At 36.8% G+C, this 18,706-nt stretch overlaps 2 protein-coding genes across 3 annotated transcripts; one reads left to right on the top strand and one right to left on the bottom strand.

Moving 5' to 3' along the window:
- Nucleotides 1-66: 66 nt before the first annotated feature.
- On the bottom strand, nucleotides 67-2,583 carry LOC130995178 (ankyrin repeat-containing protein At5g02620-like). 2 transcript variants are annotated; one of them, XM_057920332.1, is made up of 2 exons: nucleotides 1,881-2,583; nucleotides 67-811 (listed from the first exon to the last, which is right to left on the bottom strand). In XM_057920332.1, exons 1-2 carry the CDS (start codon nucleotides 2,451-2,453, stop codon nucleotides 710-712), a joined length of 675 nt encoding a protein of 224 aa, XP_057776315.1. In that variant the 5' UTR covers nucleotides 2,454-2,583; the 3' UTR covers nucleotides 67-709. The 2 variants fall into 2 exon arrangements, with proteins under 2 accessions (XP_057776315.1, XP_057776314.1); XM_057920331.1 differs by having other exon boundaries at nucleotides 136-830; nucleotides 1,881-2,576.
- A 10,828-nt stretch (nucleotides 2,584-13,411) lies between these two features.
- Nucleotides 13,412-15,946, top strand: LOC130995172 (ankyrin repeat-containing protein At5g02620-like). The gene is made up of 2 exons (XM_057920323.1): nucleotides 13,412-13,996; nucleotides 15,128-15,946. The coding sequence occupies exons 1-2, from the start codon at nucleotides 13,412-13,414 to the stop codon at nucleotides 15,830-15,832; spliced, it is 1,290 nt and encodes a 429-aa protein (XP_057776306.1). The 3' UTR covers nucleotides 15,833-15,946.
- Nucleotides 15,947-18,706: the final 2,760 nt, after the last annotated feature.

The raw sequence follows: 18,706 nt of genomic DNA, 5'->3' as shown, positions 1-18,706 counted from the left end.
TGGTTGTGAATGAAATTCTGGTTGTGAATTTGACTGATTGTGAATTCATAACAAAAAACTTCTGGCTGTGAATTAAATTCAGGTTGTGAATTTAACTAATTATGAATTAACAACCAAGATTTATTAATATAGATATAGATAACTAACTATATATATGATTAATTGCTGGTTATTACAAAGCTCTGACGCCAAGCTCTAACATTGTTGCAGAAGTAGGACATCATGTGTGGACCGTATCTGAAGTAAGGAATAAGTCCAAGAAAACCGACGCATAAAGTGAGAGTTGCTGTGATGAGAGAACGATCTTTTGTTGGGGGATTTAGCAACTTTATGGAATTTATAAAACTTAAGGTGAAAATTGCCAACAATAAATGATATCCGGTAAAGATAACGATCCACGTAGGTTGTTTCGGCTCCGGCGTCGGCGACGGGATACTGAGCCATATGATTGTTAGCACTGACAAAATAAAAGCAGCCATGTTAGCAACTACGAATTCATTGTACATTTCGGGATACGTAGATGCCATGATCGGTGTGCCGGCTTTGTGTGTTGCCGAGTCGTCCTGCCACACGCCTCCGGGAGGGTTGATCGACGCCTGGAACGTCATGCCGATGATCAGGGCCGCAACCATCAACACCAACTCAATCGACACCTTGTTCAAACTGATATTTGAAAATTTTATAGTCGTTATTTGTTCGAGGATTTTTGTTATCTCAGATTGAATTGTGTCTTGGGGGCTCTGGCGGGAGATGTCCAAAGCTGTTTCTCGATTGGAATTCCTTGAACATTGATATTCAACTCCAGTGTTTTCTACCAAATACCGCACAATCTAAGATGATCAGACGTCAGTAGTTGAAGTAAAGGTGAATTAATCACACCCTGCTAGCTAATGTAGCCAAAACCATTTGGTCATAGGAAATAATAGCCATACAAATAAAAATATATGACTAAAATACCTTTTTGTATGTAACAGCTATTACACACTATTTAGAAGCGAAAAAGTGTGTAATAGTTTATTTTACATGTTTACACACTTTTTCGTAATTACAAACTTTTACGTTATCACACACTTTTTCATAAAATACACTATTACATGATTTTTGCGACTATCACGATTTTTGAAAAAATGTGTAATAGTGTATTTTATTGTTACACACTTTCTCGCAATTATACACTTTTATGTTGTTACACACTTTGTGTTTAACAGTGTAAAATACACGATTACATAGTTTTCGTAATTATTACACGATTTTATAAAAAATATCATTAAGGGTATAATTGTATATTTACATTAAAAAAGGTTAATTTTTTCATATTATTTTTTGGGTGGGCATTTTTTCCTTCTCTTATACAAGAAGGGCTAATTAAACCCATTACCTCATAAAAATAAAATATAAGGCTGAACGAAATAGAGTGCACATCGAAAATGGCCAAATTGAAATTGCAAAATAAAAATTTTGCATTAAAAAAAATTAAATTTATCCACTTACTATTTTACCATTCTCATAAAAAATTTAAAAATTATTTTATTATATTTTTAGTTTTGAATTCGAATTTTTAAACTTGAATTCACAACCCAAACTATTTTTAACTGTGAAGTCTAATTTAAATCAAGTTATAATGTGTAAAAATAAATACACGCGTCTATCAATTTTTTGTCGCTCATATAATGTGTAAAAATAAATACCACTTTTATACAGAAAAACCAAGTTTATTAATCTCCGTGCCCAAAAGAAACAGGGCTGTTAGAGTGGGATGGAGGGAGTAATATTATATCAATATTTGATTAAATAATCTTTATTATTATAAAAATGTTTAAAACCAAAACTGAGTCAATTAATCAAGTGACAAAGTCGATATAGACAACTTAATTACTAACCTCAACTTGTTTGTACCTAACAGCCAAATGCAATACTGTTTCTCCATAATCATCCTGCAAATGGACAAGCTCACGAAAATGGTTCACTAAAACCTGCAATACTCTAAGCTGACCATGTTTCACGCACAAATGCAAGACGGTCTGTCTGTGATCCACCTTCTCCGTTGCAGGCAAACGGTCGTGTCGAATGAACTCTTCCAAGATCTCAACATGCCCATTCATGGCCGCAATATGAACTGGATTCATGCCATGGCAGTCGCGCAGCCAGCTCGTCTGAGGGGCGATTGCTAGCAATTTTGAGGCGATTTCAACTGTCCCTTTTGCTGCTGCGATGTGAAGAGACGACGACTTTTGGGAGTCCAAACTCCAGGCTAGATGTTGGTTGATCCTTAATATCTCTTCAACAATGGATGCTTGTCCGCTTCTTGTTGCTATGTGGAGAAGATTTCTCGAATCGGGAAACGAAACTACATCGAGAAGATATGGATCTTCTTGGAGTAGTTGTTGAAACCTTGTTGCATCACCTAGTGTTGCTGCATCGTAAAGCTTTTTTCTAATTACTTCTCGAACCATTGCTTGATTGTGAATATTAATTTCTTGATTATGTTGTTGATGGTGTTGAGGCAGTCAAGAATTCTGGAGATGTTTATATAATGACAATTTTTTAAAGTGATCATGAAGAGAATTTTCTGCATAATTTCCTACTTAAGTGACACTTGAGGTGAGTTTCGTACTCACTTTCCTAGTAATAAACTTTAGTCTTTGTAGAAATGTTATTTTATTCATTCTTCAACATATAATGTCAAGGTAATTAAAGGACAAGGTGAAAATCATATTTTTTTCGTGAAATTTGAGAAGTGTGAACAAACAAATAAATTACATATACGAATAAGAGATGATCAGATCATGAACAATTAAATATAACACACACACATGATCTAAATCTCTTGTTTATATATTTTACGTATTTTAATTATTCACGATTTTACCATCTTTTATTTATGTATTTTATGTAGTTGTGCATGGTTCTCAATTCTCATGAAAAGATGTGGTTCTTACTGATACCTTCATATATTTTCTAATCCTAATTATATTTTGAGAAAATATTGAATAATGATATTTTAGATGTCATGTAGTAAATAGACTACATATTAAATTCATTTTCCTATTACATATAAGATAAATATTATGTAAAGCTTCCTAATTTTGGCAGGTTACATTTATCTAATTTTGTACGAATGTGAAGCCATTTTAGATTAGTTATGTATCATAACTAAAGCCACTAAGAGATTTCCTATTTACGATTGATAATGTACGATTGAAATTTTCATTTTAATTATCAGTATTTCTACAATAAATGTACGAATCAAACAATGGAGTTTAAATTATAAAATATTATAAAGGGATATTCCAAAATTAAAATTCATTTTCATTAACAATAGATCTCGATCAGCTTATACTATATATATATATTTTTTTACTGAGGTGGTCTTGTTTACATCCGGGTGTACCGTATAATTGGGTTGCACCTTCACTTAAACTTTGACATGTATCCTTATTTGAACTCATATCCTGACCAAAATCATATAAATAATACTATTTTGGATACGGGTCAACCCGATTGTACGGTATACCCGGGTGTACTCAAGATTTTGTGTTTTTTACTAGCTAATCTTTCATATTAAACTATATATATGCTAATTAATGCAAATCTGTCTTCATTCTTTAACAAAACAATTGATTAATGTGCGGTATAGATAGATACAAGAACCAAGCATTTCCTCTCTCTCTCTCCGCCCTTTTTCCTTTTGTTTTTCTTTTTTTTTGTTTGATAGTGCATAGAAGTCAATATAAAACATATGAATCGATTTAACAAAACCAAAATCCATTAATTAAAACCTATATATGCTAATGCAATTCCAGCAAGATCGAGTAATAGTATTATAATGCATATAATAATATATCATGCAATATAAACAATAATATATATATATATATATATATATATATATGGTTGTTACAGGAAATTCTATGCAATATTTTAGTATTATAAAGCAGTGTGAAACCATTTCAATTGATTTCAAAGACCAAAGACATAATAATATGTAACTAGACATGATGATGGAGTGGGGATGGGCGTTTACATCATAGATGATCAAGCGTTGTGTGAGGTGTTGTAGTTCATCCCTTGATGCAGAAATGGGAGAGTGTTTAGCTCTTCGAGAAGGGATCCTTTTAGCAAAAGAGTGCTTAGCTCTATGATAAGCGTAGTTTTTTTTTTTTTTTTTTTTTTTTTTTTCATTTTCGTTCGTCCACAATTAATTAGTATGGCATTTCTATTTTAGGACATATACCTTTATATTTTTATCCCCGTTCACTCAAAATATTTACAAAAAAACTCATCTGACAATTATTAATTATTAATAAATCAATTTTGATAGTCTCTTTCTCCACTTTATTTTATTTTATTTTATTTTTCATCATTTTATATAAAAAATAAAATTTAAGAAAAAAAAATCATAGGACGAGTTTGGTCAAACCGTCCAATGGCTCGAATGGCACTGGGCTAGGCTTGAGAAATTGTAGCCCGATTAGATTTTTGGCCAACCGGCCCGACCTTGTACAATCTGAAAGCCCGATGGGTCGGGCCGAACTGGTCCAACCCGGCCTATTTGACAGCTCTAATATCCAAAGGTCTTGAATTTGAGTCGATAATGGACCATTTTTTCTTTACCTAATTGTTAATTTAACAAAATAAAAATGATTTTATTGAGTTGAGACGTCGAAACAATGAAGCTTGAATGCGAAATACCTAGTATTTTACAGGTTAATATAGTGAGATTTTTAAAGTCGAAATCAAACACGAGCGAAAATGTTAGTTAAATATAAATAAAATTGATGAGGGCATAAATCAAACACAAGCTAAAATTCAGATAATAAATTACAGTTAACCCTAATTTCTATGGCTCAAAGTAAACACCCTAGGCGGCCAAGAGAGATTAAACATTGCTTTACGGTTTTACCCGAAATTAGGTAGAATTTTGTTTCAAATTACCCTTACTTTAATGTGGGGTCCTTTTCTGAATTGCGACCAAGCAGTGAGGAAATTAGGTAGAAATGTATTTGGGTCAACCTTGTCATGCGAGATCCTTTTTTAGACATACATATTGCGAGAGTAGGATACGTTTGTGAATATAAAATAAAAAAAGGAGAAAGCAGAGAAAGAAATAAAGAAACGAATGGCTGCAGAAGCAGTAGAAAAGAAACTCTATGATGCTGTATCAAAAGGGGATGTAAGAGCATCCGCGTAAGCGATGCAGCCTACTCGTATAAGGCCGCTATCGTGTAAGGCGATGCCGGCCTTGCCTATACGAGGGCTACACGTTCTAACGTGTAGCCCATTTGGCCGTTGATGAATGGCGCGTAATCATTAAAAAAAATCTAGAAAATTCGATTTTTTTGAATTTGAAGGCAGCTTTGATGGAGCATGTTTGGGCACATTTCGGACCTCTAGGACCGGAATAGTTATTTGTAGGATTTGTTTTTATTTTATTAAGTTTTATGTAATTTTTAGGATTTCAAAATTAATGCAATTTAAATTTGAAGTAAATTGTGTGATTTAAATTTATGAAATTAAACTTAAATGAAAAATGGAAAAATCAAAACTAAAAAATTCATGTAGGCTATTATGTAACCCCAATGCAGCCTCTTTACACCATGTGGTCCTCCCTCATAAAGTAAGCTATCATGTAACACCAATGCGAATGCTCTAACAAAATTTCAAGAACTAGTTCAACAAGATCCATATCTTGTTGATGAAGTATCATTTTCATGTTCAAGAAATTGTTCTACACATAGCAACGATGAGGGGACAGACAGCCATCGTGGAAGAGGTGCTGAAGATGAATCCGTGGCTTGCTCGGATTTTAGACTCCCAACAACTGTCGCCTCTGCACATTACAGCAGCAGCGCAAGGGCACGTGCTGCTGGCGAGACTGTCATGATATGAACCCGGTTCATATTACGGCCATAATGGGGCATGTTGAGATGTTGGAACATCTCCTTGAAGAGAGTCGTTTACCTGCTATGGAGAGGGTGGGTCGCCGGCAGACTGTGTTGCACTTGTGCGTCAAACACGGCCAGCTGACAAACATGGTTTTCGTACCTCAATTCCACATGATTTGTTGTCATTTCCCTTCATATTTTGCTTGCCAATGCGTGTTTGTACCATAATGTTGAGTTTTATGAAGATTTGATGTCTTGGTGTAGTTTTGGAGTAATTTCAGGAAAAATCAAAGATTAATTGGAGGATTTTGAAGATATTATATTGAAGTACGTCTCGAGAGGAATCCGTGAGCGCAAACGGCGATCAAATCCGAGTCCGGACGAGGGAGAACGGAGCAAAACGAGCGGACTGCGCATAACGCCCAGTAGCCCGCGGTCACCACCCGCGGCCGCGGGGTGGGACCGCGGGTCAGCTGCCCCCGACTCAGGAGACACCCGCGGTCACCACCCGCGGCCGCGGGGCGGGACCGCGGGTCCCCTGAGCATCCCCCACGTTTGAAGGCCGCGGACGCGGGCCGTGACCGCGGGAAAAGGGCGGGGCTCCCCCAAATGGACCCCAAACGCGATTTTAGCCTCAAAACTCCATTTTTCTCTTCCTTTCCCCATTCATTCACCACACACACCCACTTCATCTTCCCCAACTCTCCAATCCCAAACCCTAGCCTCCATTCTCTACCATTTTTTCTCTCTTCCACACACAAAAACAACACCAAAATCAAATAAAGAAGGGGAAGACTTGGAAAGGAGCTCATCAAGACTACATGATTGAAGATCAAGATTATAGGATTTGTCTATGAATCTCTATCTCTCTATATCTTTATTTATGTTTTCTTATGACTTGAGATTTGCTTTTATTATGAATATGCTTGGCTAAAATCTCTTATCTTAGGGATTAGATTAGATGGATTTGTAATGAATTGATTTCTTTGTTCAATATATATCTTGATTGTGCTTATTGTTATCTTTTCAAGTCCTAGATTTATCTCTTGTATGATTGGTTGGCCACCTTTTGTGCATTTCTAATTTGTGATTTGAATCGGGAGAGGATAATTACAATAGATTAGGAGTTTGATACATATCATCTCAATAAACCGGGAGGTTGAGAGTTGGGTGAGGGCTTGTTGATCCTTTGTGCTCTTGGGAGTTATAGGTTAGAAATTGACCGGGGACGGCAATTATGACCCGTAATCTACTGTTTTAGTCGTCCGGGAGGGGGCTAAAACTAGTGGGGAGATCGCCCTAGATAAGTAGGCCATATCAAGATTTAAATTGATTTAGATTGAAGTTCATTACGATCTATCGAAATCTAGTCCCTAGGATAACTTTCATTCAAGTCATTCCCCAATTTATTCACTAAGTTTATGTTATTGTTATTTACTTTTCTTGCTTTATTTAGTTTTGTTTTAGTTATCAATACCTCTTGAACTTTGGTTGTCTAAATAGATTGAAAACAACTTATTAATAATATTTAGAAGTTTAAATTCACCAATCCTTGTGGAATACGACCTTGCTTCCCTTATATTGCAACTACACCGTACACTTGCGGCGTGGTGAAAATAATAGCGAACAAGTTTTTGGCGCCGTTGCCGGGGATTGGTTGAGTTTTTACTTTTGATATTGTGAAAAGTTGTTTTTATCTAATTTAGATATTGTTTTTATGTTTGTTTATTTATATGTTTATTTACTTTTGCTAGAGAAAATTGCCGCACAACCGAAGAAGTGGCACCAAAAAGAAATTAAATGGATGATGGAAGGAATGAGTTGGTTGAGCAACTCCAACTACAATTGGCGTTGATGCAACTTAAGTTGCGAGTTTTAGAAGCCAAAAGAAATTGTAGGCAACCATTGATCCAAAAAGCCTTCCAACCAACACCTTCTTATGGTGGGTATTATGACATGGGGTGCAATGCCATGGAGTGGCAATCACCATTGGAGTATGAGGACCATTTCAATAGTTGGAATTATGAAATTTCTTATTCCACTCAAGAAGGCTTCCAAGGGGGAAATCAATACTATCAAGAGGAGAAATCAAATTCAAAAGACGATCTCCTTCAATGCTTCATAGCTACACAAGCTTGGATAGAAAAAAGTCTAGCAAAATCGGAGGTTATGCTAGAAGAGCAAAGAAGGTCTTTGGCTACCACTATGGAAAATCAAAAGCGAATTGATGATTTGTGCATGGCCATTAGCCTTCAAAATGGAACCTTGTATGAGGAACCAATGCCAATGCTAAGTGAAGAGCCTCAAGAAGTTGAAGAAGAGTATGAAGAAGATGAGGATCAATTCTCCAAACCCCTTGAAGTCGAGAGCCCAACTTTTCCGACACAACCTCTACAATTTCAAAAAGATGAAGATTTCACAAGCTTTAAAGAAAGCAAAGTCAAAAATTTTGTCGATCCTTACCTCGCCACAGGCGATTCTATGAAGGCTTGCTTCTTTCACTTTTATTTATCTTCATCTTTTGATTTTCACTTTGATTTGTCTAATAAGGAATTGTTTGAGTGTGGTGGTACTCTAGATGGTGAACGAGATTACCATGACGCCCGGGATGTCTCAAGAATTGCAAAGCCACCATATTTTTGGGTCGCGGTGGATGGAGCATGCAAATTTGATGAGAAATGGCCACCACCTAAGCCTCCACCTCGTTTGTGAGTACGAGACAAGTAACCATTTTCTCCTTCATCCAAACTTATTTCTCCTTTGTGTGAAATAAGTTTGGGGGGAGGGTGAAGATGGGTTACTTATCTCGTTTATCCGTTGTTTATTTATTTAGTTAGTTTAGTTTTCGAATAATGAGATTTTGTCTCTGTTTTTGAGCTTTTCCTTGTCTTTTGTTTTTGAGCTTGATTGTTGAAAAACATGAGTTGGATGAAATGTGTGTTGGGCTTATGATATGAATGTTGCTTTTGAAAAGAAATTGTGTGTATCACTTGTGGATTATGCATGAAGAGTTTGAACTTGTGACAAGTGAGTTAAATGTTTTGCCTCCAAGAACTTGATAATGAGCTTGTAAGATTTGAGCCATTGATTGTCATATTATCACAATCTCATTTTGTTCTTGAGTGTAAATCGATTGAGCATGTATGTTGGTCTCTAGAACTTGCCATGAGTCCTCTCTTGAAAATAAAAGTAGATGTGTTGTTAATATTGAAGTGATTTAAGGCCATCTTTGTTAGCCACTTGACCCCAATTGTGCCAAATTCTCATATGATCCTAGTTTACCCCTTTTGTGCCTTGTAGCCTTTCTTTGAATGAACCAATGATAAAGGGGTAGAACTTAGAGTGTTAGTGGTTGCTTTGATGAAGAAAAAAGTTTGGGAAATGATTGAAATTGCTTATCAAGCTTTGATTGTGTGAAAATCACTAATCCCCTATGAGCTCAAAAAGAAAAAGAAATGAAAATGAATGTGAATAAAAGAGCATAAAGGGGAGTGATTTGCCTTTTGAATCATAGCCATGATAGATATCACTAAGGATGAAAAGATGAAATGTAGGGATTTTGGTTTTTGATTGATAAGAGAAATAGTAAAGTCGATTTGTTCATTATGATTATTTGATCGTGGGATGAGTCACTTTGCCTAAAAACACCTCACCTCACCAAAGAGCCCTCATTACAACCCAATGAAAGCCCTTGTTGATCATTATTTATAACACATTGAAGTATAGAGAGTTAGGATAAATGGCAAGCTTATGGTAGATTGTATACATTGTTTCAATTTGAGTGCAAACACGTCCAATCTAAACACTTGAGAGTTGAGTGCATCATTGAAACATCCACATTTGTGAGGATTCAAGCTTGGAGGCCATAATATTGAACTCTTCATCACTTGTGATTTTTTGGAATGCATTTCTACTTGTGATACACTTTTGAAAGATTTTTGAAATTGTTGAAGCCCTTGAAATGACACCAATTCATTCTCACATGTTTGTTATCTTTTATTTCTCTTCTCTTTGTTGTTTGGGGACAAACAACGCTTTAAGTTTGGGGGGGGTTGACAAACATGGTTTTCGTACCTCAATTCCACATGATTTGTTGTCATTTCCCTTCATATTTTGCTTGCCAATGCGTGTTTGTACCATAATGTTGAGTTTTATGAAGATTTGATGTCTTGTGTAGTTTTGGAGTAATTTCAGGAAAAATCAAGGATTAATTGGAGGATTTTGAAGATATTATATTGAAGTACGTCTCGAGAGGAATCCGTGAGCGCAAACGGCGATCAAATCCGAGTCCGGACGAGGGAGAACGGAGCAAAACGAGCGGACTGTGCATAACGCCCAGTAGCCCGCGGTCACCACCCGCGGCCGCGGGGTGGGACCGCGGGTCAGCTGCCCCCGACTCAGGAGACACCCGCGGTCACCACCCGCGGCCGCGGGGCGGGACCGCGGGTCCCCTGAGCATCCCCCACGTTTGAAGGCCGCGGACGCGGGCCGTGACCGCGGGAAAAGGGCGGGGCTCCCCCAAATGGACCCCAAACGCGATTTTAGCCTCAAAACTCCATTTTTCTCTTCCTTTCCCCATTCATTCACCACACACACCCACTTCATCTTCCCCAACTCTCCAATCCCAAACCCTAGCCTCCATTCTCTACCATTTTTTCTCTCTTCCACACACAAAAACAACACCAAAATCAAATAAAGAAGGGGAAGACTTGGAAAGGAGCTCATCAAGACTACATGATTGAAGATCAAGATTATAGGATTTGTCTATGAATCTCTATCTCTCTATATCTTTATTTATGTTTTCTTATGACTTGAGATTTGCTTTTATTATGAATATGCTTGGCTAAAATCTCTTATCTTAGGGATTAGATTAGATGGATTTGTAATGAATTGATTTCTTTGTTCAATATATATCTTGATTGTGCTTATTGTTATCTTTTCAAGTCCTAGATTTATCTCTTGTATGATTGGTTGGCCACCTTTTGTGCATTTCTAATTTGTGATTTGAATCGGGAGAGGATAATTACAATAGATTAGGAGTTTGATACATATCATCTCAATAAACCGGGAGGTTGAGAGTTGGGTGAGGGCTTGTTGATCCTTTGTGCTCTTGGGAGTTATAGGTTAGAAATTGACCGGGGACGGCAATTATGACCCGTAATCTACTGTTTTAGTCGTCCGGGAGGGGGCTAAAACTAGTGGGGAGATCGCCCTAGATAAGTAGGCCATATCAAGATTTAAATTGATTTAGATTGAAGTTCATTACGATCTATCGAAATCTAGTCCCTAGGATAACTTTCATTCAAGTCATTCCCCAATTTATTCACTAAGTTTATGTTATTGTTATTTACTTTTCTTGCTTTATTTAGTTTTGTTTTAGTTATCAATACCTCTTGAACTTTGGTTGTCTAAATAGATTGAAAACAACTTATTAATAATATTTAGAAGTTTAAATTCACCAATCCTTGTGGAATACGACCTTGCTTCCCTTATATTGCAACTACACCGTACACTTGCGGCGTGGTGAAAATAATAGCGAACACCAGCTTACGAGTTACGACATTGCACTTATGGATGCAGTTGATGAGAATGGGGAGACCCTATTGTTGAAATATGCACGCATATATACATTATTGTTTAGATCAGATTTCGACGAGCCAGGTCACGCCAAAAATGGAGGTATAGTGAAAATGATAAATGAGTAAGTGTCAAATTCTATTTTGTAGAAAATGAAAAAAAAAGAAAAAGAAACTAAAGATTTAAATGTTAAAATTTTGTTTATCCTCTTTTTCACATTATAAATTTACAATAAAAGAAAACGCACCCTGATGGTAAAAAAGCCAATGTGTATATGTTGGAAGCTTGGAGCATACCAATTAGTACCAACTTTAGTTGCTTGAAGATGATAAAGATCACCATTTGGCTATAAGCAGAAAATTAAAAGACGATTATACATATACTCCCTCCGTCCCTGAAATAGCTTCTTCTTTGGGGACGGCACGAGTTTTAAGGAAAAGTTGTAAAGTGTATTGATAGTGGAGAAAAAGTTTTATGATTATTATTGGAGGTTGTGAAAAAGTGTTATAATTAGTATTGAGAGTAGTGAAAAGTAAGAATAAATAAAATATTATTAGTGGTGGGGTAGTTGTCCAAAAATGAAAAGAAGAAAAGAGTAAGTTATTTGGGGGACATCCCAAAAAGAAAAAAGAGGAAGTTATTTTAAGGACGAAGGGAGTATATAATTATTTAATTAGTAATTTGATGTTAAATATAAGTGTTCTATTTTTGTGGGCCTTAAGTCCAAGAGAAGCTGAATGCAGTCTGGGCCGACCCATACATTTTTTAGTTCTTTGAAAGTTTTTAATTATTTGGATTTCAGAATAATATTAGATCCTTTCAGTTTACTCAACTCTGAATTAAACCTGTGTTGCTCTCTCATAAGATTATTTCTTCAGGATGGAAGGAGTATTGTACAATGTATTAATATTATCTTTAGTTAATTGTATTACTACATTCTAAATTACTAATTTAAAGGTATTATATTAATTACTAAGTTTACTATCTTTATAAATAAATTAAAGTAAAAGAGTATTTAATTTATTTTATTACTACTTTATGGTAAGAGAGGGAGGGTGAAATTTTAGTAATATAATCTATTAAAATTTTAACAAATAATATAATTAAATTTTTTATTACGTGTCCATCTAAGATGTGGTATATATACATAATCTCAAAGATTCGAATAATACATAATGGGTCATTGCTTAATAAACAACTTTTTATTTTGAAGCAAACAATTATAGAATGTCATACTTATATTATACACCCTAATTATCCCTAACAAAATGAGAATATCACATACTTTTTAATTACTTGTAGGCAATTAAAATTTATGGCCAATTAAATTGTGCCATGTGGAAATTATAAATTAAATATAAAACTTCGAAGAGGATAATCAGAGGATCAAGTAGAGATTCGCAACCCGCAACAAACTCACCTCAATCCATATATTTTGGATTTGTACACATTTTTTGTATTTCATTAAATTGAATACAATACAAAATTTGTGTTTACAATACTAAAATTAAAGACAAATATATGTCCCGATAATTGCACATATTCTTTAACATTATTCCTCTATACGGACAATAATGAAGTAGATGCAACTGGCCAGTTATACCTACAGAAGATTACTAGCTTATATGAATCAATTTTGATTTTTCAACGGAAATTAATTAAACAGAGATACAACCAAAGAAACCTCGAAAAAAACATTGACTTGGCTCATCAAAATCTGTCTCTCAATTAACCTAACTCATTATCATAATATCTAAAAATTAGATTAGAAACGTAATACTGCGTGAAAGTTGACGCAATGCACGAAAAAAAATACTTACCAAATTCTCTAGATAAAACCTTTCTGGAGAAGACTTCATTAAATATATTCCACAATACTTAATTGCTAATTAAGCAAACCTGTGTATATAGTGTGTGTTGTGTGTGAAAAAAAAAAAACATCAAAAGAGATGGAAGAAACGCCTATGAAATCAGAGGAGAAGAAGCTTTACGACGCCGCAGCAGAAGGGAATGCAACAGTATTTCAACAACTGCTCCAACAAGATCCATTTCTTCTCAATAAAATCTCATTTTCATGCACTCACAAATCTCCTCTTCACATAGCAACACTGCAAAGAAATCTCAATATCGTAGAACAAATCTTGAGCAATAATCCACAGCTAGCTGAGGAATTGGACTCCCAGAAATCGTCGCCTCTTCACATCGCAGCAGCAAAAGGGTACGTAGAAATCGCCTCAGCGTTGCTGTCGGAAGCCCCAAACATGTGCTGGTCGCGTGACAGCCGCGGCATGAACCCTATCCACGTGGCAGCCATGAACGGCCGTGTCGAGGTGCTAGAGAAGCTTGTTGAGGAGGATGGGTTTGCTGCTATGGAGAGGTTGGATCGCGGAGAGACGGTGCTGCATTTGTGCGTGAAGCATCGTCAGCTTTGGGCGTTGAAGGTTTTGGTGGAGAAGTTGGGAGAGTTTGTGTGTGCAGAGGATGATGATGGAGAGACAGTGTTGCATTTGGCTGTTAGATTCAGACAAGTTGAGGTAAGAACAAGTCATTTTGCTAACTTTATATTTTTATATAGTGATAGGCATAAGAGGCATAGGTTAGATAAAAAATTAAGACCAAGTCTTTTGCGAACTTTACATAGTGATATGCATAAGAGACATAGGTTAGATAAAAAAGTATGCAATATTATATCTATATTCTTCATGTCCACAAATTAATATCAAGTTATATACATACATATATAGGGGTGACAAATAATCCAAAAAAAGGAAAGGAAAATAATCAATTATCGAACCGAGCTGAACATATATATATTTCGGTTAAAACGGTTTTGTTTTTTGAATTTGGTCGGAGTATATATGAAAGAAGTAGGTAAATTTACTCCTATTGCGTTTTATTATTGTGTGGCATGGGAAAAGCATGCAAAACCATCAATAAAACGCTTGTTTAGACACAGCTTTTTAGACCAAATTTGAAAACTTTGACTCTCATAATAATCAAATTTTAATTCAACAAATTATCCCAATCCCTAAATTTGAATCCCTAACTTCTTCCCTAATTGTGAATCAAAATTGTTGAGATGTTGATTAGTATGGATTATTAAATATATAATTATTATCTTTATTGGTAAAATTAAAAATTAAAACAAAAAAGAAGCTAAAAACGAAAAATCGACGAACACTCAGTTCTTGATTTGGTTGTTAGTTTCTCTTAATTATTTCAATTCAATAGTTTCTTCGATGGTTTGAGTGATAAAACTTGATAGAACAATTCACTTTAGTTAAATATTTGGTTGCATGATTCAATCGGTGATGAATGACCTGCACTCTAATAATTTAATTTGATGATTATTTATCACGTCAAAGTTAAATTAATTATTCAACCATCTTAATCCAGAATGCAAAATTTCAAACATACCCTCCCTAAAATCATTTTCAATTTATCCTACAAAGTCTTCAATAAATTAATCCAAATTGTATATCTAATCCTACTCTATCATCATTTTCAATTTATTCTACATTACAAAGTCTTCAATAAATTAATCCAAATAGTATATCTAATCCTACTCTATCACACCTCCCTTTACTTATTTCAACTATATATGTTTTGCTACAAGATGCAACTAGCAATTAAACTTGTAAAATTACCATCAATTATATTGACAGATGATTCGATACTTGGTGGAGAGCACCAAAATAGACAAGAAATCCAAGAACTCCAAAGGGCAGACGCCACTAAAACTCCTGAAGCAGATCATTTCCCACTCCGCAGGATCCGACAAAACAACCACAAAAATCAAAGAAATCCTCAAATCTCGATCCACCAACCAACCCTCCCAAACCCCACCGGTGGAGTGGCTCACCAAGAAGCGCGACTCCATAATGGTGGTGGCGATCCTCATCGCCACCATGGCCTTCCAGGCCGCCGTCAGCCCCGCCGGCGGCGTGTGGCAGGACGACACGCCGCCGCACAGGGCCGGGGAGGCCGTGATGGCCTACAACAACCCTAAGATATACAAGAACTTCATACGCTCCAACACGGTGGCGTTCGTGACGTCGCTCAGCACGATATTGCTGTTGATCAGCGGTTTGCCGTTCAAGTACAGATTCTTCATGTGGGCCCTCATGGCGATAATGTGGGTGTCGGTGACGGCCGTCGGCGTCACCTATGGAGCTTCGATCATGGTGGTGACTCCGAGGTTTGATAGGAAGTCGCTCAGCCAGGTTATCAGGACTGGGATCAGTGTTTGGAGCGGCGTGATGGTGGTTTTGCTCGTCGGGAATATTCTCAGGCTGCTGATCCGGTGGCTGAGGCGCGTCGGAGTGGGATTGTGGGCGTCGGAGACGTGTTTCGTGAAATCTCGAGTTTAGGAAAGAGACAGTTAAATATATAATTGTTCTTGTCTTTGGGATGTATTTGTTGGAAATAAAGGAAATGTGGTGGGAAAATTTATTTGATGTTGGAGGAATTAATTTGCGTGTAAAGTGGACGTGTTTGTGTGGGCGTGTGTGTAGTGTAGTGATGCAAGAATATCCATATCTACTTGATGGCATTATAAAATAATAATGAAATTAATTGTAGAATATGATGGGCCATTACAATAATTAAATTGTCGAATTGATGTGGTTCAAATTCGTGGAATCTGTCGGCTTAATTAGCCACACTTCAATGTTTCGATCATAACGTTTTTAATTTAACTCTAAATAATGAACGATCAATTGCAACATTGAAATCAAAAGGCCAGAGCAGAGAAATCAAAAGGCCAGAGCAGCGAAGTCATGCAATCGCCAGAGAAATCAAAAGGCCAGAGCAGCGAAGTCATGCACTCGCCAGAGAAATAAAAAAGGCCAGAGCAGCGAAGTCATGCACTCGCCAGAGAAATCAAAAAGCCCAGAGCAGCGGAACCGAGCAGAGCAGCGGATCCGAGCAGAGGAATCGTCCCGACAGAGGGACCTCGGCTTTGCCAGAGCAGAGGAATCGTTCCGACAGAGCGAACTTCCAGAACAAAGCAGAGCGGACGTGCAGAGCAGAGCGTACAGAGCTGGATTTCTCGCTAGGGTTATTTTAGCTTGCTGATCAAGTTTCTTTTGTTTCCTTGTTTTTAAGTTTCCTTGTTTTTACGTTATTTCCTTCTTTAAATTATGGTTTTAGTTTTCCTATATATATGGCTACATGTGAACGAAAAACAAAACTAATTTTGATATATGATATTTGTGAGTTAATCTCTCTTGAGAACCACGAGTTCTTTCTGAATTTTGCCCAAGCAAATTCAACTTATCGGCGTATCGGTGAGTTCATCATCCCTCGTCGTGTGTCATTCAACGTCTTCGAGTTGCTGTACCGATCACATCGTTGGGGTCTAGAGATCCGTTCTCTAGGAAACTTCGTAGATTAGGTCAGGGGTTTTGGGACAAACTTCCACCCTTTATCTTTATTTTATTTCTCGTTTCAAGTCTTCCGCGCGTATTTATTTGTTCATTCCGGTGAAGTTCAAGAGGTTACCGGCGAGGTTCACATCAAGTAGTTTCTGTTTTACTGATCAACTGATGTTGATGCCTGTGCTGATGCAGATGGTGTTGATATGCTGAAGTTTGATGTTGTGGAGTGGTGTTTTCACACCCTGGATGTTTGTGGTGCATGAGCACCTTTTTGGTAATATTGTTAAATGTTATCTTGGTTCTTGGTTATGTTGTCGTTCCAACATTTCCTTGTTTTTGATATACTGTTAGTATATGTGTTTTGTGTTGAGCTTTTGAATTCCCAGATTCCAACATCACACATGAAGGTCTTGGCCTTCGGTCGACCTTCATAAGGTTGAGGGGGAGATTCGAAGTTCAATACTTGTTGTGTTTCACTGACATTTGTTTTGTAAGTTTCAGTGTTGCTGAATTTGGGGGGAGTCTCAAACTCTCTCATGTTTGTTCCAAAGGGATTGTTGTTCCAACATTCTCTCTGGACTGTGTTGAGGTTGTCACCTCTTGTTTGTTTCAGGGGGAGTGTTGTTCCAACGTCTTTTCTGAACTATTTTGAGGTTTACCTCTTGTGTGATTTAGGGGGAGTTCCAAACTCTCTCGTTTTTTATCCAAAGGGAATGTTGTACCAACAATCCTTCTGGATTATTTTGAGGTTTACCTCTTGTTTGTTTCAAGGGGAGTGTTGTTCCAACATCTCTTCTGGACTGTTTTTGAGGTTCACCTTTTGTTTGATTAAGGGGAAGTTTCTAACTATTTCTTGATCTGAAAACCTGTAACATAGAATTCTTTTCTGTATATAGTTTTTTCTTTGTTTGTGTTTTTGTTGCAGGAAGGAAAAGATTAAGGGGGAGATTGTTAGAGTCAATGTTGACTCCGACAATGTTGGGACCAATGTTGATAACATTCGTGTTTTTAATGTTGGGTGGAATGTTGATAACATTCATGGTGTCAACATTTCTGGGTTTCAACCAACATTCCGGAGTCTGCCTTGACTCCATACTTTGACTCTCCATTGGTAATTGTATATATTTAATCTTTACCTTCCTTTCACGTTTTATTATTATTTGGTTGTGGAATAAGTATTTTATGCTTGTTGACCACGTTTTTAATAAGTGGAAAGGTGGTTTATCATGGTCCAAAGTAGTGGGCTGTTAGTTCCTATTTTTCAGGACCCATGATCTCTCAACCAACATTCCAGACTGGTCGACTGGCAGTTTTTGGAGGTGGATTGCGGCGGTTATAGGAAGCTTCTGGAAGTGGAAAGTGGAGGAAACTAACCACGACATGAAGGTCTATAAAAACGGCAAGAAGCCTCATTCATCCTTACGTTTTGGGAGTGCGTTTTCATCGACCTAACATTCGCTCACAACCAACTCGTCATTTTGTCTTGCTGCAAACATGACACCAGTTCTTCAAACCTTGCTTTGACGGAGGAGTCTTAGGCAGCCAATCTGTAAAGGCTTACTCTGTATTGACGAGAGGTCAAGGGTAAGGGTTGAAGATCGAGGACATTGGAGCGTAGCAGACTGCTTTGTTCGAGTAACATTTGTTATTCGACTGTTTTGGTTTTCTGTGTTGATTCAACACTTTAGTGCAGATTCTAGATAGGTAGATTTATCTTAGGTAGCCAATCTGTAAAGATAGATTACCAGAGAGATCTGAATTTGTACTTTGTATTGTTGATGATCATAGTGAATTTAGCCATGAGGCACTCACGGGTTGTATTTATATAACCCGTGAAAAAGTATTCCTGTGTGTTCTTTAATTTCC

The sequence above is a fragment of the Salvia miltiorrhiza genome, chromosome 7 (assembly GCF_028751815.1).
Source record: "Salvia miltiorrhiza cultivar Shanhuang (shh) chromosome 7, IMPLAD_Smil_shh, whole genome shotgun sequence".
NCBI lineage: Eukaryota > Viridiplantae > Streptophyta > Magnoliopsida > Lamiales > Lamiaceae > Salvia > Salvia miltiorrhiza.
This window is presented reverse-complemented; position numbering and strand designations above follow the sequence as displayed.